Genomic DNA, 27,008 nt, shown 5'->3' on the forward strand with positions numbered 1-27,008 from the left:
CTGATTTTTATTTAAATTTCTGTATTTCCTGCCTCACATTGTTTTCATCCTGGCTATGTCGCCTAAGAAGGTTTTTAGGAGGGCTCCATCAGTTTATTGTAGCAGCTTCTTATCCAAAGAATCTTCCAAAGGCATTGATTAACACACAGGGGTACAGCAGGCACAGTAGTACCCAGAAGCATAGTTCTACAGGTAGGCTAAGCTTTGCAGTAATCCCTGTGCCACCGCTATCACTTACCACCACCAAAGTACAGGAGAGGTTTGGGTTTGGGAGGATTTTTTTTAGCCGTTTATTACCACCATTAGTGAAGACAAAGGCAGGGCAGATACGTATCACTGGATCATAGATTTAGAGCTGGAAGGGACCTTTAGAGGTCATACAGCCCAACCCTCAGGACCACAGAGGTTAAACTAAGCCGCCCAAGGTCACACAGGTAGTCAGTGGCAGAGGCAGAACGAATCTAGCTCCTCAGACTGAATCCAGCATTCTTTCCTACCATTTTGCTCCGCTTCCCATAAGGTTTAAGTCACCTTTGCCCCACAGCAGCAATCTGGATCATGATGTCAGGGGAGGAAGTGTTGATCTACATCTTTCCACATCCTTCAGTCATTAGGAATCTTGTGGGAGGGAGGCTAGTTTAAGGACAAAGGAATGCTCAAGAATTCTTCTCCACTGAAAGAGGCTTCAGTGATGAGACTGAGACCTAATTTGAAGGCCTCATGACCTGTCCATCTAGGTGAATATTTTTGTTTTTCATATGGCACAGAAAAAGAACTGCCTAGTATATTAAGCCCAAAATTCAGTGCTATATTATTTAGACTATAAGCTGCCCAAAGAGAGTATAGTATAAGTTAACAAAAGCAAAGACATCTGCCAAGGGAAAGGATGGAAGTCTTTAATGTAAAAATCAAAAGCCTTTCTCATTTCTCAGAGGGCAAGGAAAATTGAAGTTAATTAAATATTTCATTTAAATTTATGGTAACTAGCCATATTAGCTTTAGGTAAAATTCATATTAGCATAAAACTGTAATTTTTCTGTGCTGCATATATGCAGCTATATTAATTGAGAACCTTTGTATAATCCAAGTGTATATTTATGTCCATTTAACAAGATTTGGAGCAGAATTTTTGCCATTTTGCATGATTTACATTATAAATGTTAGCTACGTCTTTGTTTTAATGGCATATGATTAGTCAGATCTTTGATATATTTAAGTCTATATTCTTGGCCAAAAACATAATACATGGAGGAATGTGAGGTTATCCCTCTCTACCTTAGTGGCCTGTTCAGGAAATAGGCCCCAAGGATGGGAGTTTAAAATGGAAATTACAAAAGAGTAAGACAACTGTATTTTCAGCCACACCGAATACATATACAGACACATTGTTGGTTTGCCATCAACAGATTATACATTTCTGTTAGTTACAATGGAGATTTATACTACAATGCTTTTCTATTCATTACAGTTATACCTCACAGCCCTTTGAAGCACTGGTATGCATTTTTTTTAAATGTCTGGATGGGGTTAGGATATATACTCAATGCTTACATAAAGCAAAGAAACTAATACAGCCTTGGTCTCATAAGGACCATGCTCTCTCCAGCCAAGTTAATAGGCCTCTGGAATGAATAAAGAGAAACAATAGAGATTGCATGGTTTTATACAGGCATCTCATGACACTATTATTTTATTTCTTCTGTCATTTTTTCCAGGTGGGAGGAAAGATGGATGAAAACCGTTTTGTGGCTGTCACTAGTTCCAATGCAGCCAAGATTCACAACCTGTATCCCCGAAAGGGCCGCATCATACCTGGAGCTGACGCTGATGTGGTTGTGTGGGACCCAGAGGCTACAAAGTAAAACTAGACCCCAGGCTTTAAGGGACTTGGGATCTTAAGAGAGCTGGCAAAAAAAAAAAAAGAGAGAGAGAGCTGGCATTCTAGAATAAGGGTCAGCAAAATGGGACCTTCACTCATTTTTGTATAACTGGAGCCAAAAATGTTTTTTACATTTAAAAAAAAGTTTTGTTGTATTTTAAAATGTAAGCCTTGATTTGGCCCTCAGACCTAGTTTGCTGACCCTAGAGCTCTGGGGTTAGAAGGATGAAGGGGTTTGAAGCATTGAGTTCTTTCAATTCCACAAAAATTTTTAAGAACCCACCATGTTCAAGGCACTGTTCTGGTGCCAGGGATACAGTGATAGATATAAAACAGTTCCAGCTTTCTAGGAGCAGCTCACCATCTGATGACATGCACATAAATACCTATGATACAAGAAGAGAATAAGATCAGTGTTAAAAAAGTAGTAGTCCAGGGAAATTATTTCAAACCTCTTCTTAAGCTAAATAAGAGTGTTCAGGCTTATCTAGGTGGATTACTTTGGGGGTGGAGAACAGGATTGGATTGGACCTCTGATTTCATTTAGTATAGGGAACTTTCTCTATAGAGGGAGACTAGTATCTTCTTTGTAAGTTCATGACTTGGCCAGGGTCACAAAGCCAAGATGTGTCATAGTTTAAACTTGAATCCAAGTCTTCCCTGTCTCTGAGGTGGGCTCTCTACTATTCCCTGCTGTTTCCTGAGTAGCTGATTACTTAAAATTCATCCCTTGTTAGTGGTTCTTTTACTGTATTCTTAGATTAATATGGCAATCCATAGTAACTTTTCTAGAATTTAATCGCACCTCTGGATATAAGCACTATCTGTAAAGCATCTTATATTTTACCTGTGACACAGCATCTCCCTCCTCCCCACCCAGGACCATTTCAGCTAGCACTCAAGTGCAAGGAGGAGACATAAATTTATATGAAAACATGCGCTGCCACGGGGTACCTTTGGTCACTATCAGCCGAGGACGAGTTGTGTATGAGAACGGAGTCTTCATGTGTGCCGAGGGCACAGGCAAGTTCTGCCTGCTTCGATCCTTTCCAGATACTGTGTACAAGAAGATGGTCCAGAGAGAGAAGGTAAGAGTTGGAGAGGGGAGTAGGAGTATGTGCTTGGGCTGCTTACACGGATGTCATAGGCAAGTTCTGCTTCTCATAAATGCTGGTACCCCTAACTTTCTGCCAAATCTTTGAATGGCTTAAAGCCTTTTCTCTTTCATTCTTCAGCCCCATCTCACTTTGGCAAAAAACAGAAAGAGTAGAAAATGTCAGTGGGGCAAAATGGAATTCAGGAGAAAGCACTTCTTTAATTTTTTTAACAGGAAAGCAAATGAAAGATTCTCAGCACCCATTCTCAGATACCAGGATGGTGGGAAATTGCTGATCCCAGCCTCCAAGTAGGATTCAATTGATGTAGATAAGTTTCTCCTGTATCCTGGTGATTGATTGCCCAGGAGTTACTTTATTCCCTGAAAACTCTGTTATGGATATACTTAATGGATTGTGGATATACCTGTGAATAAACAAGCATTAGATAGGGCTCTTCTAAAAATCTATGCTTCTACAGCATCTAAAGTTATCCCGGAAAATCTGAATCATGGATAGATCATTACGCATTTTCACCATAACCTTGACACCCAAGCTTTTTCCCTAAGGATCCTAACAGGCATTTAGATGGGCAGTGATCCAGAGAAGACTACTCACTTCTATATTGCTTAGAAATATATAGGTAACTACGTGGTGCAGTGAACTGAGTGCCAGATCTGGAGTCAGGAAGACCTGAGTTTAAATCCAGCCTCAGACACTTACTAGTTGTATGACTCTGGGCAAATCTCTTAGCATCCATCTGCTTCAGGTTCTTCATCTGTAAAATGTAGATAATAAAGATAATACTCAGGGTCGTTAGGAAGATACAATGAGAAAATATTTGTAAGGCACTTTGCAAACCTTAAAGAGCTATGTAAATGCTAGCTCTTATTAGGAAGAGGCTTAACATCATTTTGAGTTTAGCCCTGAGTGTCCTGATGTTAATACAAGTGGACAACTCTGGGCCCTGGTTACTTCATATCTGTCACCTATTTCAGACTTGTCACATGGGTGAGGGTCCCAAGGGACTGGAAGAGATTCAGTGAAAGAAATACATCCTGAAGGCACTTTGCTATTTCCCTCACTGTTCCTATCATGGCTTCCCTAAGTAATCTGTACTAAAGTGTGAATTCTTAAGTTCAACCTAATGTTACATTAAAATGCTTCTAATCAGACCTCTTCCTGGTACTTCCTTGCATATTCTGCGGGGTGTCCCTGTCAGGCATTTAGGATCCCTTACTCCTGTCTCAACCTTCTGTCCCAAGAGTCCTCAAGCCCCAATCCCCATAACCCCCAATCCATCAAAAAGTATAAGAGGTCTCCTCTCCCCACCCAAATATTGAGAAGTCTCTTGTTTCAGGAACATGGAATCCTTAAAAACAATCCATCCTTTCTTCTTACCCCAACTTCTTCATCTGCTTTTAGATTATACCCAGAGTCACAGAATTTGAGAGTTGGAAGGGACTTTAATACTCATCCTGGACTGAAAGGTACCCCACCCATAGGTGGGATAAGTAGTCCTCTAGTCTCTGCTTGAAATTTTGATCAGGACTTATGTCTTCGTTATTGTTTTTTCCCTCCACTATTCTCCCACTAGTACAGTGCTCTGAGCATAATGGGTGCTGAGGGTTTGGGGGCTTTTTTGGACCACCGGCTTCCTCGGGGTATGTGATGCCAGAGACAATTTCCAGGTAAGAGGAAGATTTTACCAGCTCAAGGATCTGGTACTGGCCTCAGGCCTGCAGTTCTTAAGTACAGGTGCCCATTTAAATAGGAATACCCAGGAAGAGGTTACTTTCTAGGTTTTTATTCAAGACAGACTCAGAGGTGTTTTCCGGGGGACTCCTTCTGAGCATCTACACCATTGCAATCCCTAGTTGCTCCAGGACAAAATTATTCCTTCATCCCCAGCTCTTGAGTCAGCTCTGGATTGCAGATACTATCCAGAAGCTTGAGTTGGGAGGCAGATTCTCACTCCCAACCCTCCTAGGCCTCTGGTATTAGCCTCTACTCCTACATTCTCCATGGTCATAAGAACCTCTCCACCAGAAAGCAAAAAGTTTGTTTATAAATTAAAAGATAGGGGCAGCTAGGTGGACACATGTACTAGCTGTGTGACCTTGGGCAAATCACTTAACCCCAATTGCCAAAAACAAAACAAAAAATAAAGTAAAAGATATAATTATCACCACTTTGATTTATTCTCATTTCAAGGAATAAGGCATTTTCAGATAGGCCTTTGGTTAGAGAAGAGATGTAACTAACTGATCACATCCTCTCTGACATTTACCCTAAATTTTCTTTTCTAATTTTTTCAAACCTTTAATACCCAGTTACAATGCTTATAGTCAAACCAATAGCAGTACTTGTTTGCTGACTGTTTAAGGCAATCATTAGAACTTGACCATCCTTAATTCTGCCCCAAAGATTTCCCAGATGGCTGCTTGAATCTGCCTCAAAGTCAGCCATCTTTTCCCCTTACTCATTAAGTTTTTCCATTGAAACCCCTGTTTGCACAGAATCGCAGAATTCCAGACTTGGACAAGACCTCATTTGCCACACTAGCCAACTCATACCCAAAAGAAATCCCCATTATAAAACACCCTAGTCATCCAGTCTCTGCCTGAAGACCTGTAAGAAGGAGGAATGCGTCACATACTCTGCTTTTGGATAGCTCTAATTGGTAGGAAGTTTCTCCCGACATAAAAGCTAAATCTGCCTTCTTTGCAACTTACCCCAGTCCTTCTAGTTCTAGTCTCTGGGGCAAAACCTTTTATTACCTTGGGCAAGGATGTTGGTTCTGATTTGATCCATAGAACAAAGGAGAGGTGTTAAGGTTTCCCGTGCCCCCTTTGTGGGATGAGATGGATGGGCTATCTGCAGTCTCAGAGCCCCTCTCACCATATGTCTATGAGGACTTTTAGTCTTACCTACATTCAGTCTTTTAGTTCTCTTCTGCAGAAAGTTTTTCATAAAAATGATAAATGTATTTTTTAACCTATGCCTAGCTTTGTTGTGCTGAGAGGTTAGTATATTAGTAACAATAGTACACTTGATTGTTAATACCTAGAGAATAGTTTCCTTTTATTCAGCAGGTATCTACAAAGTGCCTGTTAGGTATCAAGCATTCTGCTAGGCATTGGAGATACAAAACAAAAATGAAATGTTACTGGCTCTCAAGCTTCTGCTATTTCCTATTCTTTTGATCTCCAACCATATTTCTAAAATCACCAAACAGGCTTAAGCTCCTAGGAGAGCAGGAAGGAGAATTTAGGATTGTCTATTATATAGCAGAATTCCGTTTTCTATTACCAGGAAACTTCCTTGATCTACAAATTTATTGTATTCTCTTTGGGTTTCCACCATTGCATGATGCTTCTTAGATCCCTCATGCTATTAATGAGGTGAGGAATGTTACTTAATCTCAGTGGATGAATTTCTTACCTCATTTCTACAGATCTTCAATAAGGCAAAAAAGAAAAGCGAAACTAATTCCTTGTAGCAAAATATCAAAGCTCTCTATAATCCTATACCCTGAAGGTTTAGAATGTTCCTAAACATTCTTTTAGGAGCCAGCAGAGATGAAGAGAAGAAATCCAATACCGCATCATCTATACAAAAGAAGATTTTGGTTGCTTGGGAATGCATATGTTTGAATATTGAAGACATTAAATCCAAAATGATACTATGCTGAAATAAGGACCAAATACAAAAGGCATCAACACAGTCTCTAAGAAATATTTTACATTGAGCCAGAAGGGTAATGCAAGATATTTACATTTATGATAACATATGATTTATGATAATCTCATCAACATTGGACAGTGATTCTGTGAATTCCTATAGTAGGTCTTTCCTTCCCTCTATATTAACCAAGCAGTATGAGAAAAAAAGTGGGAAAAATATTTCCAAAATATTCAAGTTCACATCTAAGGATACTGTATAGGATTTCTTGTTAATGAAAGCTCAGTTCCCAATATTACCTCAATAGATGATGATTGCGTGGATAGAAACTCAATATAAAGGAATCTTTTGCAAAAACAAAACTCATGGTCAAAAGACTGAAGGCCATAAGACACATACATACATGTATGTATGTATGTATGTACATATATATGTGTACATGTACATATACACGTATACACACATACATATATGTGTGTGTGTGTGTGTGTGTGTGTGTGTGTGTGTGTGTGTGTATCTTAGACAAGGCTCTATGGCTGGACAATGGATTGAGCCAAGATTTATATTGCTTTTAGGAAACTGTGTGGTGCTTTTCATGACTCTAAGCTTCTCCCTGAAAGAAAGCCCATCTTTTTAACATCAGTATTCTTTTTTTTTTTAATTCTTAATTTATTTATTTTTAGCTTTCAACATTCATTTCCATAAGATTTTGAGTTCCAAATTTTCTCCCCATCTCTCCCCTACCCCCACCCCAAGATGGCATGCATTCATGAAATGCATACCCCTTTCCCCAGTCTGCCCTCCCTTCTATCACCCCCCCCCCATCCCCTTCCTCCTCCTTTCTTGTAGGGCAAGAGAGATTTCTATACCCCATTGCCTGTTTATTTCCCAGGTGCCTATAAAAACAATTTTTAACATTTGTTTTTAAAATTTTGAGTTCCAGATTCTCTCCCTTCTTCCTTCTCCACCAATACTCATTGAAAAGGGAAATAATTCAATATAGGTTATACATGAGTAGTTATGCAAAGCATTTCCATAATAGTCATGTTGTGAAAGACTGTTATTTCCCTCTATCCTATCCCACCCCCATTTATTCTATTTTGTTCTTTGACCCTGTCCCTTTTTTTCTTTTTTTTTCTTTTTGTTTAAGATTAATTTATTTATTTTTAGTTTTCAACATTCATTTCCACAAGCTTTTGAGTTACAAATTTTCTCCCCATCTCTCCCTTCCCCCTACCCCAAGATGGCATGTATTCTGATTGCCCCTTTCCCTGGTCTGCCCTCCCTTCTATCACCCCATCCCCACCCCATCCCCTTCCTCCTTATTTTCTTGTAGGTCAAGATAGATTTCTATACCCCATTGCCTGTATATTTTATTTCCCAGTTGCATGTAAAAATAATTTTTAACATTTGTTTTTAGAACTTTGAGTTCCAAATTCTCTCCCTTCTTCCCGCCCCACCAATACTCATTGAGAAGGCAAACAATTAAATATAGGTTATACATGTGTAGTTATACAAAACATTTCCATAATAGTCATATTGTGAAAGACTATATTTCCCTCCATCCTATCCCACTCCCCATTTACACTATTTTCTCCTTTGACCCTGCCCCTTTTCAAAAGTGTTTGCTTCTGACTACCCCCTCCCCCAATCTGCCCTCCCATCTGTCATCCCCCCCTTAACCCTTCCCTGCTACTTTCCTGTAGGGTAATATACCCAGTTGAGTGTGTAAGTTATTCCCTCCTTAAGCCAAATCCAGTGAGAGTAAGATTGACTCATTCCCTTTCACCTTCCCCCTCTTCCCCTCCATTGTAACAGCTTTTTCTTGCCTCTTTTATGTGAAATAATTTACCGTATTCTATCTTTTCCTTTCTCCTCCCAATATATTCCTCTCTCATCTCTTAATTTTATTTTTTAGATATCATCCCTTCATATTCAACTCGCCCTGTGTCCTCTGTCTATATATATACATATATAGATTCCCTTCAACTACCCTAATACTGAGAAAGGTCTCATGAGTTACAAATTTCATTTTCCCATAACATCAGTATTCTTCTCATGATTTGGTATAACTGAGTATCTCAATATATCACAGTCTCCAGAAAATTAAAGTCAGAAATCACTTAAAGGGCAATGGAGAGGTACATAGAGAATGTTACTAGGTCATGACATATTACCAATGAAGACCTGCATAGGAGAAGCAGTATACAGGAAGTTAGCAGAGAGATGGATATCTTAAAAGAGAGAGGACTGGTCATATAATAATCATAGTAAAAGATAGCCAGTGGATAGCCACCGTGCTCCATTTTTATCTATATGAATAGAATGCTGAGTGGATACCTCTGCAGCATTCTAGGGGAAAACACAAACAAGAATCAAACAAGATGAGAAGACATGGATGGGTTGTGAGCTGTACTGTTGAAAAGACGACCCACATCACTGAGATCAAAAATCCCTCAAAGTGTTTGTCAACTATCAAAATTCTTGTTCACCAAAGCCTTTGAAATGGTAAATAAACAGTGGAAGAAATTTTCTCAAGAGATACCAACCTTGCATAAAACTAAATTTGCCTCTGAGCTTTAGCATTGACAAAAATAAATAAATTAAAATTTAAACTAAATTTGCATTTATAAAAAGTAGCGTTACAAAGTACCCTAGTTTAACCTATATGATGTGTCCTATATGACTACTTAATGTTGTTTATCCCTAATCCTATGTTCCCCCAAAGTCTGGTGTCCTCAGGTATCTGGAATGAAGAAACCTTGACGAGCTAACACCATTAAGAAGAACCATAAAATCCCATTATACCTGTAGGTTAAGAAAACACAGTCTGATCTTAATGGTCTTCAGAAGCAATCTTCAATTCAATTCCATAAACATCTATTAAATAACTACTATGTGCAAAAGCACAATGCTAAGGACTAGGGCTACAAAGATAAAAAACATCCCATTCTTTTTCCTCAAGGAATAATTCATTCATTGATTAGATGATATGTTCAGTGCTTTCTTGAGCAGAGTTCTATGCTAGGCTGTGTAGGAGATAAAAGATTTAGACAAGATAGGGGTGTGCTTGTAAATGTTTAAGAACTGGCTTCCCCCCAAAAAAAGGTATGGATGCTACACTTTTAAATTTAATCTGCATTATTAACATTTTCTACTCCACTTCTTTAAGACTAGACAATCGACAAAACAATAAATCAAACCCTGATTTGTCAGTTTTCAATTTCTGAGGTATAAGTATTCTGAAAATTTAAAGATTGACTCTCTTGAGCTGGTATGAGCTGGCTCTAGCACACCTATGGGACAGTTCCTGCCCTTATGAAGCTTATAGTCTAATAATGGGGTCAAGGCACTTATAAAATACGTATGCTATAAGGGAGAATGTGATAAAGGCAAAAGAAGTTAAGGCAAAGCATGACAAGAAATTTAGAGAATCATTTTTAGCTGAGGAGGCTTTAGTGAAGTCATGGTACTGGAGCTGGGATGTGAAAAAAAAAACAACACTTGGGAAATGTGAAGAGAATGTATTTCAGGCATGGAGCACAGTGTATGTGAGAGCATGAAGGCAGAAGAGGATAGAATTGAGAATGTGTAATAGTTGGTACTCCAGCTGGTTTGGAACGTGGAATGTGTAAAGGGGAGAAGAATGAAATAAGGTGGGGAGAAAGTCCACAGGATGTGGAAGTGTTGCTGAAAATGAAGACAATGTAGCAATCAAAATGAGATGCAACCCTTCCCACCTCCCAAAGCAAGAAGTAAGAAATGAAGAAAAAGGATAAACTCATGAATGTCTTATCCTTGTGAACGCTAGAGAGGAGTGAGATAGTGAATTGAAGCTGATGGGTTCAAGGTAGCAACCGAAGCTGAAACAATGGAGAGCATGTTGAATGCTGTTAAAAAGTCAAAGATCACTAATACTTCAAGGATCTGTGTTTCATCAGTTTCAGTATGCACCCTACAGACTTAGATTGCACCTCCTCTGTGCCTAGGTATGCAGTTCCACAAGTTTCTGTGATCAAAAGTATTAGTACTTGGTGGGCAACATCCAACCATGAGTTTCTCTCAACTAAGTTAGACTGGTCTTCAGATGATAAACACATTGTCGCCCATTACCTTAAAATTTTCCCAGCTTGGTAGAACTAGCCATAGCTGCATTCCGTTAGCATTGCCTTCCAGAGCCCAGATCACCTCCATACGAGGAGGATACTGATAAAAACCGAATGTTATTGGGTTTTTTTAATTGAGATCAAGAAAAAATTTGGGCAAAAGATGAATACTGTTAGGAACAAATTTTGTTTAAAAAAAAATGGTGCTATGTTATGCTGCCCAGAACAATCATTAGCTCTACATACCATACCCCACTTCTCTGAGAACAAGGCAAATGACAAGAAAGCAAGCTGCTAGGTGGAGTTGCTTCAAGCAGACAAGTAAAGGTGAATTTATATTAGTGTGGAATTAGCTAAATACCCCATTACCTCTGCATGATTGAACAATACAGTAATGATAATGATAACTTTGAGGTCCTGAAAAAACGGTTAAATTATATATTCAATATATTCTTGTTTACTAGAGCTGGAAAATTCGAAATACATTTTAGAAAAATTCCTGTTTAAAAGATTGATGTGAAGTTTTCTTCCTAAAGGGTTAACCAGTTATCCCGCCCAAAGCAACATATATCATAACTGATCTATATCACTGAGGGACTATTAAAGGGTTTTATACTCATCATGTGAGTGATTATAGAGACAGAAAGGAGAGAGAAGAAAGGTCATTTCTTAATGTGTGTACATGCATAAGACTATTAAATTATAGGGTTTTTCTTACTGGAAGCAAAGTAATGTGGGAAGCCATTGTCTGAGCTTTCTGTTGGCTGAATACCAATTTTAGAAATCACAGCTAACCAAATGTTCTAAGGAATTCCAAGGAATCTTTGGGCAGGCATATACTATACTAAGTTATTCTTTGAAGGTGTTGGTAATAATGGAAACCTGCATTTTTTTTTTAATTACAAAGAGTCTTTACATCCATTAAGGAAGATCTCAGAGGGGCAGAAAGTTCTACTTTCTTCCAAAGGAAACTTGTTTTGCTCCTCCTTCTCTCCCCTGACATCCCTTATCTCAAGCTTTGGAGTTTAGCATTCTAGAAGTCAATGGAGATCTACATAAAAGGAATGTGATAGCTTATCATGTTCCATATCTGCTTCCAGCATCTTCCAGAGCCTTGTTCCTATGTAATACTCTTCAAGGAGACAAGTTAGCTTATTACTGATATTTATAGCTACACTGGTCTCATCCAGCATCTGTATCTAGTATGATGCTATGGAAAAGTCCTAGATTCAGAGCCAGAAGCCCCGAGGACAAATTCCAGCTTAGCAGAAGACGACTTTTCACCCTGAAACGTCCTTCTTTCCCTCCAGCCCCCTTTCTGCCATTTGTGAGTTCCCTCTTTGGCCTCCATTTAAGGGAGGCACCTAGGCCAACCATGCTTCATTCCTCTGCTTCTGACTTTGCAGATTTTGCCAGCATTTTTCCCCTACTCCTCAAAAACAGATACTTTCCCCCACCCCTACCCACAGCTTTCTAGCAGCCATTTGTGTGTTTCCTTCCCCCATGAGGATGTAAGCTTCATGAGGGCAGAGGACTGTCTTCCCTTTTTGCTTGTGTTTGTATCCTCGGTGCTTTGCAAAGTGTCTGGCCCATATAAGCCCTTAATAAATGCTTGTTGCCTGCCTCCCTGGCTGACTCTGTGTGACCTACTTGTACAACCTTAGACATCCCTTTTCTGGGCCTCAGTTTCCTCATCTGTAAAATGAGCGGGTTGGACTAGGTGACCTCTAATGTCCATTCCAGTTCTAAATATACATGTGTTTGTGTGTATGAGAGAGGGAGAGAGAGAATTTAAATTATCACACAGGTGACCTAATCTCAGTGTTTACTGGGGACCAAAAAACCATAACCTGAAATTGAGATTAAGGTAAGAAAGAAAAAGAGCCTTTCTCTTCATCACTGAATTATGTAGAACGTGAATACGGCACCTCCCCTGCCTTATCCTTAGAATGCAAAGTAGCATGGATCTGCATAGGATATATGCCTAATTTTACCCCTACACTAGGAAATCTATTTCATTGAGAGCACAGGAAAAGATGATAGACTTTTGGCTGCTGTAGGATTAGAGAGGGTCAGCTTCACTTGTCTGTGATAGTGGATACTTCCAAGACTTATGGGGAAATTTGATACACCAGTATTTTAAAAAACTAAAATTTACAACATCATATTTCTTTAATGAGGCCATTCATTTTTCTCTCCTCTACTTATTAACAATTTTTAAGTATGGTCTTCTCTGAGGTCTCTTACATAATGCTTCTCTTTATTCCTTTGATTAAGACGGTCATCCCCTTGAGAGCAGTTTTACAATTTGCAAAGAAGGGAACCAGCCAAATCATCCTAACCAGCTAGTAAGATACAACCCTGGCATATTGTTTCCACAATCTAAATTTTAAATGCTGAATGAATAATTTCCTCTAAACATTGGTGCTCTGTAGTGGAAATAGGTACCCACCCATAAGTTGTGTCTCTCCACCTGCAGCATGGCAAATTTTCTGAAAGAATTGTTTATCTCTTTGGGTCAATCCTCGAAATCAGTGTTGAAATCAATTCAATACATTAAGCATTTATACAGTGCCTTCTATGTTTGAGGCATGGTGCCAGGTGCCATGCTGGTGGGGCATGATGGGGAGGGGGAAAAAGTTTGAAGAATTACAATATGTAGACAGATAAGTAAATACAAAGTAATGGGGAGGGGGTCACTAACAACTGATGGATTTCAGATCAAAAAAGGCCTCTTGTAAGGGACAGCCCCTGTGCTGGGCCTTGAAGAAAGCAAGAGATTTCAAGAGGAGAAAGCTAGAAGGGAGAGCAGTCCAGACATGAGAGATGCCTCCCTTTTCAAAGGGACAATGCCAGGAGATGAAATATTTATATAAGAGCCGTTTCCATAATGAAATTACAATGACAATAAGTGTCATTGCCTTTTAGATGTTAGGCAATAGGAATGTGTATGAACTACCACCCAGTTTATTTGGTTTTAATTCTATATTAGCAGTGCTTCTTAATTTTTAATATCTCCAGGAGCTATATACTCCATTGACAGCAGGTACCTCTGCTCTACCCTTGGGGCTCCCTACTGTTGGAGATGAGCCTGGGGCTTTTTCTACACACTCACACACAATTCAAGGACACAGAAAAAGAATTCTTCCTTAGAAATCAGAATGTATACATCTTTGGCTACATAGAGTTATCATAAAAATGAGGTGAGTGTGGCTATATACAGTATTCTGTAGGCCACCAAGAACATCCCTGGAAGAAGCCCCAAGTCAAACCACTTGGCTCTGATGGTGTTGTCTTTTTTTTTTCTCACCCCCCCCCCCCTTATTAGAGCTTAAAGGTTAAGGGAGTGGACCGCACTCCCTACCTGGGGGATGTAGCTGTGGTTGTGCATGCTGGGAAAAAAGAGATGGGAACTCCACTTGCAGACACTCCCACTCGGCCAGTCACTCGACATGGGGGCATGAGGGACCTTCACGAGTCCAGCTTCAGCCTGTCTGGTAAGAGCAAGGGCAGCACAGTGTGGTATCAGCACTTGGGTCCCGGGGAGGGGCAGGGTGGGAGGGAGGGCAGAGGGAAGAGAAGAAACTGATACAGCTACATCAGGTAGTAGGAAACTTTGCCTGAGGTACCTGTTCATCCCTTCCCCCACTCTCTAGTAGCAAGTGCTAGAATAGCATAGCGAAGTGTTTTTTGGAGCAGGCAAGGACACAATCTGATTTGTGACTAGAGAACTCCCCAGGAGCTGATTCCCTTTGTCAGTGTAGATCACTGCCTTCTTTACCACTTACAGTCTTAGACTTGTTTAGGGTCCTAAGAGATTAAGTGACTTGCCCAGCTTCATATAGCCAATGTGAATCCAAAACAGTACCTGAACACAGGTCTTGCTGCCTGTGAGGCCAGCTCTCTAAGCACTACACCTCATTGCCTCAAAATTCTTATGTAGATAGATATTACATTAGACGGATGCTGAGATGAGAGAAAGAAAGAGAGGGATCTTCTGGATATATCCAAGACCTTCTCACCTGAGACTTTGCCAGGTTTGGACCAACATCTAGTGTTTCCCAGCCCAGCAAGTCTCCTTCTTTTCCATCTTTTTGAGGGTCTTGTATATAGCAAGGTCTACTGTAGCACTGTCTCAGTGCCCTGGTGGTTGTCATCCCTGTGGATTCTGGGAGCCCGTCTCTAATTCCTCCAGTCAACTTCCTGGGGCCATGGGCTGCTTCTTGACGAGGATGGTGTCTTCATATGTTCTGACATGTAGTAGCTACGTATGGATAAGCTGCTACCTCTTGATAGCAAGCTCAGAGATTCTGAAGTTTATAAAATGTGCTGAGGCCTCCAAATTACTCTGCCTTGGGAGGAACTGTATCCACTGTCATCTCTCCCCTAGAAAGGACCGCTCTCCTGGCGCTCCATAATTGGATGCTTCATCTGACTTCATTTCTAGAGTCTCACCAGCTGTAGCAGCATGGTAATTGGATTGAGAAAGGATCTGATACACTGAACCAGGAGTAGAAAGGGTCTTTTCTCCTTTGAAAAAAGTATTTCTATTGATGCTTATTGAAATAATTTAATATATTTAGAGTTAAAAGGGACCTCAGAGGTCATGTAGTACAACCCCTAACTTAACAGATGAGGAACCTGACCCTGTATTTACATCCTAGTCATTTCCTTTTTAAGAAATTTTAATTTTATTTTTCATTTAACCAGAATATATTTTTTTTCTCCCTTCTGACCACCTCTGGCCAAAGGGGGTATGCACAGCTTAGTGACTGGTCATTTAGTGACTTATCGTAGTTATTTCCCAACCACCTACCACCTATATTGAGCCCTTCTTTGTGACCAAAAAAAAAAATTAAGAAAAATATCCAATCTAGAAACCTTGTCTGACAGTGTCTAATATGGTCTAATATTCTGTCTTAGTGAGGGACTACTTCTCCCCACTTCTCTGCTGTGAAGGAAAAGGTTTGTTACAAGCTCTCTCCTCCAGGACCTTCACTAGTTTTTCCATTACCCAGAATTCAGCTTTCTTTTGTAATCATTGTATATTTTGTTCTCAGGAGTAGGAGTCTTTAACCTCTCTTTTCTAAGAATTTCCTGCTTCTCTCAGTGCCTATATAGTGTCATGATATTACCTTGTCAGAGGTATGCAAAAGAATCCAAACCCTCTGGCAGGGGAGAAAGTTTCCACTGCTGTCATTGCTCCCACCAGTCATAAGGAGTGGAAAACAAAATAGAAGAGGAAGCCCACCCCTCTGTAGTGTGTGGTGGGAAAAAGTGGGGGATGGTACTTTATTTGAGATTCAGAATGTTTGCCACTGGCCCACACATTTGATGGTTTCTTGTTACCATCATGCAGCCTAACTGAAAGGGTGCAAGTTGTATTGATTACCCATCTCCTCCTGCCCTCTGGTCTACCAGAACCACCAACTACCCCAGGGCTTCATTAAATTAATGCATCCACAATTGTAGAAAATAAACCCTTCCCCATGCAGAATCATATATGGCCCTCTCCATTCTCTGCCCAGAAGGAAATAGACCCTCTATCCTCACCCTAGTTGTCTGAGCCACCAATCCCCGGCTTTCTGGGCAGAACTAAAAAAAAAAAAGTATTGCTTTTACATGTGCTAGAGAGTTCTCAAGGTTGGGGAGGTCATAGAATAGACAGTTAGGAGAAGAGAGCCATGAGAATGGTGAGAGATCTAGAGAGATTGCCCTATAAGATGTAGTTGGAGGAACCAGGGATGTTTAGCTTGTAGAAGACTCAAGAAAGGCATGAGAGCGTTTCTCAAGTATCTAAAGGGCCATCATGTGGAAGAGGGATTACACTTGTTTACTTGGCCATAGAAGGTGGAACTAGGAGCAGTGTGAGAAAGTCATTGAGAGGCAGATATAGGTTAGATTTCAGGAAAAGCTTCTTGACAATTAGAGCTATCTGGAAGTAGAATGGGCTGGGTTCCCCAACACTGGAACCAAGGCTGGATGACCGTTTATCAGGGAAATTGTAGACAGGATTATTGAATATGGGTTATATTTCTGAGAAACTGTCTAGCTCTGAGATATTTGTGTTTCTCACCACATTAAAACTGTTCCCTGGCCCTCTCAATGACCTGGACATCAATCCTGTGCTGGCAGTCTAGAGCTAGAAATCAGCTGGTTCTACTGGGTTTCGTGAATCTCTTTTAATAACTAAGTTTTGGTATCCCTTTATCCAGGGGCTTTGGGGTCTGGCTCTTTAATTTCTCAGTACAGTGAAAGATTTTTGAAATGAAAACAACCTTTTGAAGTTTGGTAAGGTGGATTTATATGTTAGCAGACCCTTTCCAAGAGAGGGGTCCCTGCCTGCTCAGACCCTTTGACTTGGTACACACCACCAGAATCCCTGGGTACCCAGGGCAGATCTATAGAATATAGAATGGGCTGTCCAAATGAATCAATCAATAAGAAATAAGTAAGTAAACATTTATTAAGTACCTGCTATGTGCCAGGCATTGTGCTAAGTGCTGGGAATACAAAAAGAGGCCAAAAAAAAAAAACCAATCCCTCCCCTCAGGGAGTTTACAATCTAATGAAAGCAATCTAAGTGAGAGTTAGCAGCATCTCACCCTCTGCTCTTCTGCCCTTACAGGTTCTCAAATCGATGACCATGTTCCAAAGCGAGCCTCGGCTCGGATTCTCGCTCCCCCCGGTGGCAGGTCGAGCGGCATTTGGTAAAGACGCTGACCAGCCTCCCAACTAAGGATGCAGCAGCAGCCAGCCAACCCACCTTCTGGCCACCACTGCAGGTTGCATGGGGAGGCTGGGCCAGACAGTCCAACACCCGAGAAGGCGGGAGGGGGGGGAAGGGAAGGGCACACAGGACACTTGGGAGCACTTCACATGTCTGAAACGTCATTCACTATGCTTTGAGCCAATCCTAACAAGCACTTTGGGACGATGCTCCTCTTGCTGTAGTCCTTTCCTTTCCTGGCCTCAGCAGGCTGCATCTGTGGGCCAGGGGGGACCCGGCACTATGCACTGACCGCAATGCATAGGCAGCAACCTCGCCCCAACTCTCACACTTGCCTCAGGCTGTTTGCTTTGTGAGAAAGCACCAGCTTGAATGGTCTTCTTCCTAGCCTGGCCAGCCAATGTCCAGGGCACTTTGGCAGAAGTGTTTCAAAAGAAAAGGCCTCCCTATTTCCTTCCCATGCTCCTTCCTGTCACTTCCCCCTCCTTGGTAACCATATTTCCCGATCCTGCTAGAGTCTTTGTTCCCCAGCCATGTCTAAGACTCCCGCCCCATCCCATAGTTACTGAGTTCATCAGTGGTCCCTGTTCCAAGCCAAGGCATTTATACAGATGAAGCAAATGAACCCTTTGCCAGCTCCCTCTTCCCCTCCCTCTTCCTTCCAGTCACCCTCCCACACTTACAAAGAACAAGCAGCCAAGAAGAAAGAGCTGGGAGCTGGTGCGAGGCCTCGTGCCATGCGCGTGTAAATGATTTTGTTTTGCACGTTTGGTTTGAGCAGTGGTTTGGTTTGATTTGTTAGTGCATCATGTGAAAAAAAAAACAGTGCTTTGTGTCACTTAGCGTTAGGATAGAAATGAGGATAGACATGATCCTCAAGAGATGCTGCAGTCAACACCAACCCAAGAGGCAGGGCAGGTATAGAAAAGCCCCCATCCTCCTGTCCCCCACATTGGGTGTTCCCGATGGTTAAAGGGCAAAAAAAGTCCTGGATCCACCCTCCCCCAAGCCTGATAGATAAGGACACAGCTCCCAGATCCTCACGTGGACCAAAATCAGGAACCTGATCCTATAAGAATGGCCTGGGCATCTATTATTTAAAAAATTCAGACTTGTATGGTCTTACCCTCTTCTTGCTGAGCTCCCTGAGCTGGCCAGAGCATTCAGGCAGAGGCCTGGGTTGTCCTCCTTTGTGACTGGTGAGAACCCTCCTGCCTTTCAAGAGAGGGGGAAAAGGAGAAGTAGGAAGGGAGAAGGGTATCGATAAGAAGAGAGGGAGTTTAGGCAGGAGGGCTGCAGCTACGGGGTCCTATAAGGTTGTATGTAGGACATCTGTGGCCATGCCTCCAGCCAGCCTCACCCCCACCCCTATGCCTCCAGCCAGCCTCACCCCCACCCCTATGCCTCCAGCCAGCCTCACCCCCACCCCTGTGCCTCCAGCCAGCCTCACCCCCACCCCTGTGCCTCCAGCCAGCCTCACCCCCACCCCTGTGCCTCCAGCCAGCCTCACCCCCACCCCTGTGCCTCCAGCCAGCCTCACCCCCACCCCTGTGCCTCCAGCCAGCCTCACCCCCACCCCTGTGCCTCCAGCCAGCCTCACCCCCACCCCTGTGCCTCCAGCCAGCCTCACCCCCTCCCCTGTGCCTCCAGCCAGCCTCACCCCCATCCCTGCCTGCTGCCATCCTCTTCTCAAGATTCCTTATGTCTCAGTCAAGCCCTTCCCCAACATTGAGGGGATTCTTTACTTGAAAGGAAATGAAATCTTAGAGACGGTCTGCCTTCCAACATTGAAGACCAACTGGGCTTTTCAGACCCATTGGAGACCTCAACTACATAAGGGTGGAGTCTCCATCTATTACTGAGTGACATTCTCTCTTGACAGAAGAAAGGATAAGAGGAGTTACCCAGGCCGGGAGATACCCTTCTTTTCTTGGGCTCTATTCCAGTTTCTTAGTTTTAGCCCTGCTCTTGCTTAGACCAGTCTTCCATCTCCTAGAGCTCACAGGAAGCCAATCCCCCATAGCTCCCAAGCTCTCATAGGAGCTCAGCAATGCCCCCTTGTTAGTTTCAGGCCAGAAGTTGCCAGAATTCCCCCAACAGCTTTGATCTTGCACCCTTGCTGTGGAGAGGAGGCATGAGACAACTTCTGGTTGCCAAACCTCACCAAATAATTGCAAAATCACTTGCAAAATTTGCCTCCCAAGTGAATTATATTGGCAGGGCATACCTGCGTTTGTTTGGTTGTTTTTTTCCTCTTATGGCCATTCAGTCTAATGCAGACATCCTTAAAACTAAGTCCTTTGTGTCTAAGCTAAGACTAGTAGGATATTAGAAGCTTGTTTTGTGTTTTGAACTCTAGCCTGCTGTGGCATTTTTACACCCAGCCTCTACTCCCAACCCAATTTCAGTCTCTCATTAGCACACTGGAGAGGGCGAGTCACAGCTAGCCAGAAGATGAAAGGGGAATAGTTGGTGGGGCCAAAGGAGATTACAGGGGGTTATAGATGTGGCGGCCAAGTAGGCAATAGGTTGGTCAGGACCCAGCATGTAATGACTGCAGCTGAGGTGGGGAGTGAATTCCAACTTAACCCCATAAGGCTATAAACGCCTACTATGGCTGCTCTGGTCTCTAGTCTCTCTGTGGTCCTGAATAAGACAGCTATTACCTTTCTCCCCACTTTCTATGCAGTGGGACTGGGCAGATGCCAAAGAGCATAGGAGAGAGCTGACCAGCATGGCAGGCCAGAACTACCACATATTTTTGCTGGCAGAGCTTTTCCATACAGGTCCCAATACTAGAATTTTAGAATTAAAGTGCCCAGTACAGGGAGGAGGGAGAAAGGGGAGCAGTGGAACCACATTCCTTCTCTCACCAAAATTGCAGGTCTGAGAAGCTGTTGTTTCCCCCATCGCACCCCAACCCTCCTGACCTCTATCCATGACCTGCCCACACCAAAAAGCTTCTAGCTGGAAAAATCAGGAGGTGGTCCAAAATGTCATAAGAAATAGCCAGTGTCTCCTCTTCCCCCAGTCCCGCTTCTCCTTGCCCCTTTACAGAGCCCAGAGCCACCTGGAAGACATACTTGTCTCTCATGGTTGGAATGTAAAAGGGTCTCTGGTTGCATTGAATGCAGCTCTCAAACTGGTCTTGTACTTGCTGGAATAAATGCTGTTTTTCTTGCCTTAGCTGCTCTCTAGGTTTGTGGGGTTGTGTTATGGGAACATTGTGCTACTACTGTGTGTGTGTGTGCGTGTGTAGTGCTAGGAATCCACAGTAGGTCTCTGTCAAGTCTGTACCGTGATGAGGGCTTTTTGGACTCTGACCCAGAAACCAACAGAACCAAACTGAAACCAAAACCTTCTTCCAGCAGCAGCAAAGGCGGCAGGCATGGTCTGGGGTCAGCATGGAACCACCCCACAGCCCAGACACCCAAGTGACTTTCCTTATGCCTCCGTAAATGTTATGGTGCTAAGAATGTGTCAGTCCCAAAATGACACACTTTTCCTATGCTTTAGCCACCTGTTTCAGACAAAACACCACCACCACCACAAAAAAAAACACCCCAACACATTGTGTTCTGGTGCAGGTTTGTATTAAACTGTAGCTACTTCTCACTTTGTCTCAGTTGTATTTTTTCAAGGGAAAAATGTGCATGGAACCTCTTACTGAACTTGGGATGCTTAATATGCAAAGACATTTTAGGAAAGAACAAAGGTGTCCTCTGCTGATTTATCTCCCACTCCCCCCCACTCCTAATCAACCTTGCTTTTTTAGCCATTTGGAAGTCCTTGACTCATGAACCTTTTCCCATTCTTAGTCTGTACTTTTAAAAGCTGGTTCTCCAACTGATAATCCTCTACCCATCCTTTTTTATAAAACTCACAGAAACCTCTGTTCCTATGGTAAAGATTGGTCACTTAAGTGACTAGAAGTGGGATTGATTCTAGTCAAAAGTGTGAAAAGACAAAATTTGTCCCTAAATCCCACATACCTTCCTTTCTGTTCCCCTTTCTTTCTTCTCACCACCAGGTTCTCAGTACTGCATCTGGTTGTCCAAAATCCCACCCTTCAGTGCCCTACATCTGCCCTCCCTAACAATACCCCGAGTTCCAGAATTACCCTCCCAGGGTAAAACACATTCGTAAATTTTAGAAGAATCTGGGTTAACCTAAAAGAAAGAACTTCTGATGGTGAGATTTTTAAAAATCGTGATGAAGTGAAAAAATTCAAGGAATGTGGGGAAAATATTTAAAGGGGTCTTAGGATTTTATATCATACATGTCATGTGTTACTATATCATACAAAGTAAGGAAACAACTCTGAGACTGACATGATAGGCCTTGACTGAAAGAACCACGTGGAATACTATAGTTAGGGCAGAATATTTCACTACTATAGAATTTTAATTACCAAGGAGGGCCATTGACCAGGTCCCATATAATTATCATGAGGACCTTGCTGTCAACCCAGTGCTCATCTTCATGGGATTTGCACTGCATTGAACCCTAAATGGGGCTAGGGCTGTCAGAAAGCTGGCTCCCTCTTTTCCCTAGCCTCTCCCCTTTTGTGGTGGCTTTGCTTATCTTTAAGGTTTTAGTGTAGTTTTATTCACTCAGAATCTTGGCTTGATGCCCCCACCCACTAGGGGACAAAAATGCCACTCCTCCAGTGCCCGCTGTTTCAATGGAATTTACTCCTAAAACTGTAACAGAGATACACACAGTTCTTGAAATATAACATTAAGAAGGGGAAAAAATCAAAGGCACTAGGCATGAGCAGCCTTTCAAATTACAAATCCTTCCTAGATGAGGCCGCCAAAAACCTTGGAGCTCAAATTCAAACTTCCCCACTTTGTCACAGGCAAGCCAAAACCCACTGAAAACGAAACAATTCAAGTGCTTGAAATCAAACTTTTCTCCTTCCACCACAAGGAGGGAGCAGCATTAACTAGCCATGGCAGAATTAGTCACTGAGGGTATTTGGCTAGATCACACATGGATGCTATCCTTCCTCATCAGCCTGTGTTCTGGTCCCTGCTTCGATCATTGTCATCACTGCTACAAGTCACTCAGGTTGGCCATGCCTTCAGTTCTTATTTGGCTCTAGTCTACAAAGAGTACACTGGCATCAATACTAAAAGTCATATGTTAGGTTGCACAGTGGATAGGGCACTGGCCTTGGAGTCCACAGGACCTGAGTTCAAATCCGTCTTCAGACACTAGCTGTGTGACTGAGCAAGTCACTTAACCCTGTTTGCCTCAGTTTCCTCATGTGTAAAATAAGCAGGAGAAGCAAAGGGAAAACCACTCCAGTGTCTTTGCCAAGAAAACCCCAAATAGGATAATGAAGAGTTGGACACGACCAAATGACAACAACAATTAAGAAATCATCAGGATTGTAAATCAGGCTACCACCATAATTTCCTATCTCTTCTATTACACCAAAGTGTGTATGTTCTTGCTCAGTCTGACATGTTCTCCCTCCTTGTTCTGCCCAGCCCTCCCCCCACCCCCTTGCCCAGCCTCCTCATGCTGGATAGCCTGGGAAGAGGTACATGTCAACCCCAGACAGGTTGCATAGGTTGTGATATAACTTGATTTTAATAGTCACAGATGATCATCCCAACTATGTAATACATTAGACTTACATACATCTAATAGGTGCAGGTAGTGAATAAAATAATAACATTAATAACCATTGAGTATCTGCTGCGTGTCAGGCACTGTGCTAATCCCTGGGGATAGAAAGACAAAAATAAAATTCCCTGCCTTTGGGAAACTTAGATTTTACTGGGGGAGACAGCATGTATGTAATGTAAGTAAGGTATATGCAAAATTAATACAAGGTTCTATGGGGGTGGAAAAGGCACTAGAAGCTAGAGGGATCAGTAAAGGCCTCGGGTAGAAAGTAGTACTTAAACCAAGCCTTGAAGGGGATGGGCTTCTAAGAGATGAAGGTGAGGAAGGAGTGCATTCAAGGCATTAGAGGCAACCTTTCCAAAGATGGAAACTGAGCTGTTGTGGATAACCTTGTTGTTGCAAGGTGGCCAGTTTGGTTGAAATGAGGCATATGTGGGGAGGGTGCTAGAGACTGAAGAGAGAGCTTTGAGCCAAATTGTGAAGGAAGGATGTATGTTTGATTCTAGAGAGAACAGCCACTAGATTATTGAATTGGAAAGTGGCATGGTCAAATCTGTGCCTTAGGAACATCACCTTGGCTCCTGTTGGAAGGATTGCTTGAAGAGGGAGAGACGATTACAATAAAACTAGCATTTATGTAGCACATACAGGTTTACAAAGCACTTTGCAGATGTCTCATTTATTCTTACAACAGCTCTGGAAGTAGGTGCTGCTATAATTCTCATTTAACATACAAGGAAACTGGGACCAACAGAGATTAAGTGACAACCAGCATCACAGCTAGCAAGTGTTTAAGGCAGGATTTGAACTCAGGTCTTCTTGACTCCAGGTCCAGAGTTTTATCCACAGTGCCACCTAACTTTCTCCAAGACAAGGCAGAGTGGTCAATTAAGAGTTTATTGCAAGAGTCCAAATAAGAGATGATAAAGGATTAAAGTGGGTGGTAGTCTTTGGAATACAGAATGGGATAGACAAAAATGATGTGGATGTAAAACTGCCAGTTGATTGAATATGTGGCATAAATGAGAATGAGATGCTGAGGATACCTCCAAGGTTACAAGCCTGAATAACTGGAAAGATGGTGGTATCCTGAACAGAATTATTGAAAGTTAAGAAGAAGAGTGGATTTGGGGGGTAAGGAAGATAAATTCTGTTTTGGACCCATCAAGTTCAATATGCCCATAGAACATCCAATTCAAAATGTTTAATGAGCAACTGGTGATGCAAGACCAGAATTCAGGAGAGACTTGAGCTAGATATCTAGATCTGGGAGTCATTTGCATGGGGAAGATAATTAAACCCATGGGAGATGATAATGTCACCAAGAAAGAGGACACAGCCTTGGGGGTATTGTTAGGGGGCAGATACAAATGATGATATACCAAGGAAGACTGAGAAGGTATGGTCAGAAATATAGTAAATTAATCAAGAGAGGAGCATCACAAAAACCCAGAGTATCCAGGAGAGGAGGGAAGTCAACACTGTCAAGTGCTACATAGAACTGAAGAAGGATGAGAATTAATGAAAATCCCTCAGATTTGGTGATGAAGAAACTATTGGTCACTTTGGAGAGCAATTTCAGGTGAGTGATGAAGTTGGAGGACAGATTGCAAAGGATTGAGATGTGAGAGTAAATGGCTTTTTCTGGAAGTTTGGTGTTGGAACAGTTCGGCTAGCAGCTGTTGTGGGGTATAAGACCCAACAAGACCAGCAACAACAGCTGCCAGCATAGGTTGTTTTGATCTGCTTTACTAAGGAAAGTAACGTTAAGAGGTTAACAATCTTACTTTAATCCAACATACAAATACCATTCACGTGTAGTTCAGGAGGAAAAGCCAGCAACCTGAACTTCAGAGCAAATACAAACAAATTGCAAACATACATTAGAAACAAACCAAATCACAATTCATAGTTAGCAGGAAAGCATCAACATCTGGGTTCACAAGATGGGGAGCTCTTAACTACGGCTTGCCCAGAGTCTCCACATCAACACTCCTTCAGGAGTGAAAGCCCCAGACAGAATGCCATGATCTCTGTTCAGGGCTCAAAGGATTCACACCCAATCAGCAAAAGGGCATGAGCCTGAGGTAAACCTAGTCAGCAAAAGGGTGTGGGCCTGGGGCTTTGTACCTAGTAAGGCTTAAGCAAAGGCATTTGATTACTTTAGCATTTCTAAAACAGTAACAAAAAAGTCCCACCTTAATTACCAATACATTTGTCTATGAAAGAAAAAAAATACGGGATGGTAGCTTGGGGGATTGGTAGTCAAGTGAGGGATTTTTTTAAGGCTTGAGGACTGGGTATATTAGGTGTTAACAGGATGGGATAGACAGGGTAAGAATCAGTAAATAAGGTGAGATTAAAGATTGAGGGACAGAGGATTGATTCTGGGTGCAAACTGCCTGAGGAGATTGGAGATAATGGGGTTCATGTAGAGGGCTTGACCTTGGCTTCCTGAAGGACTGCCTCATCAGAGGGTGAAGTAAAGGAACAGTTGAGAATGGAGGATGATATCAATAGATTTTGAGAATAGAGAAGTGAAGAAGAGGAACCTGATGGCAACTGACCTCTTATTTTTCTAGTAGAAGTTTCAAGATGGTCAATTGAGGGGTAGGGGGAGACATGCTGTTGGAAGTCTGAGAGAAGAAAAAGTTTGTACCAGCCTCTATGAGTTCAATAGACAATCAGTTGAGAATCAGTTGGGCAGGAGTAAAAGGATTGCCTTGCTGCAGTGAGGGACCAGTTGAGATTAGATAACATAAATTTGTGATGGATCCAGTCAAGATGGTTGTATGTTTCCCTCTAGGAAAGAGAGGCAAAAGCAGAGGTGATAGACAGGAAAAGCAGTGAAGTAATGAGGGAATGGAGGTGACTGTGAGTATGAAAAATAGGTTTAGGAGGAGTAATTAATAGGAAGTGATGGAATGATAGCAAGTTAGGATTAGACAAAAGAATTTCAGAATTCATGATTATGGAAATGGGACCCTTGTGAGTAATGGTGAAATCAAATGTGTCCCCCTCCCTGGGTGGGGCTGAGGTAAAGTCCAGGAGTAGGTACTGGGGGTTAAGGCAGTTGAGGGACCGAAAATTTCAAATATACTTTCAGGTGACCTATCTCCCTTCTTGTCACAGGTCACCTTCATTCTTTCAATAACTGTTTGCATCACTTTAGACTCATAGACTACAGAACAGAGCATCCGTACTCATAGTCTTACTTGGCCTCATTCACTCATAACTGGTTAATGCCCTTTCCCATTTCTACAAAAGCAGAATCCAACTTAGTGTTAGTCAAAATGGAAGTGGATTGTTGACAGTCCATATTTGAAAGTGAGCTCTATATACATAATCTTTGAACTTCTTAGTGACAGTCCACAAACTCAAGAACTTTAATTTGTGTATGGGAAAATGAGACTCACTATCAGTAAGTTTTCTACTGGAAAATGTAATAAGTTTCTAATGGTCATTACTGTCTGGATACAAGACTACTTTCAAGCCTTCCAGGCTAGACTCAGAGTGTAGTAGAAAGGACTTGTGTCAGTTTGCAGAGATTAATATTGATGCATGAGTGAGACAGTTGGTCGGGTCCTTAAAAGCTCATTCGCATTTCTTATCCAAATGATCATGAAATGATATTAAAGGGACCAGCTCACATTGCCTTTTATTGCCCTTCTGCCTTCAGTTCTTCCCAACCATGTACTCATGAGTGAGAGAGGTAATTGAGTGGCTAAGTGATAGTAGTATAATTCCTCACCTATTTCTTAAGAACAGCCACAAAATCCTAGGAAAAACCCTTAGTTCTTTAATGTTATTTGGTTGTAACCAGTTAACAAGTACCATCTTCTCTAAATCAGTTTTCACTTCCTACTGAGAATGTA

The 27,008-nt window shown here is 41.9% G+C and overlaps 1 protein-coding gene across 1 annotated transcript in view; it reads left to right on the plus strand.

Moving 5' to 3' along the window:
• DPYSL5 (dihydropyrimidinase like 5) overlaps positions 1–20,679 on the plus strand; it is a 30,854-nt gene extending 10,175 nt beyond the window's left edge. The window contains exons 6-9 of the mRNA XM_036752665.1: positions 1,716–1,858; positions 2,760–2,967; positions 14,092–14,260; positions 17,392–20,679. Coding sequence (XP_036608560.1) covers positions 1,716–1,858; positions 2,760–2,967; positions 14,092–14,260; positions 17,392–17,477 — 606 coding nt within the window. The 3' untranslated portion in view covers positions 17,478–20,679. The remainder of the gene's footprint in view (positions 1–1,715; positions 1,859–2,759; positions 2,968–14,091; positions 14,261–17,391) is intronic.
• Positions 20,680–27,008: the final 6,329 nt, after the last annotated feature.

The sequence above is a fragment of the Trichosurus vulpecula genome, chromosome 3, assembly GCF_011100635.1.
Source record: "Trichosurus vulpecula isolate mTriVul1 chromosome 3, mTriVul1.pri, whole genome shotgun sequence".
NCBI lineage: Eukaryota > Metazoa > Chordata > Mammalia > Diprotodontia > Phalangeridae > Trichosurus > Trichosurus vulpecula.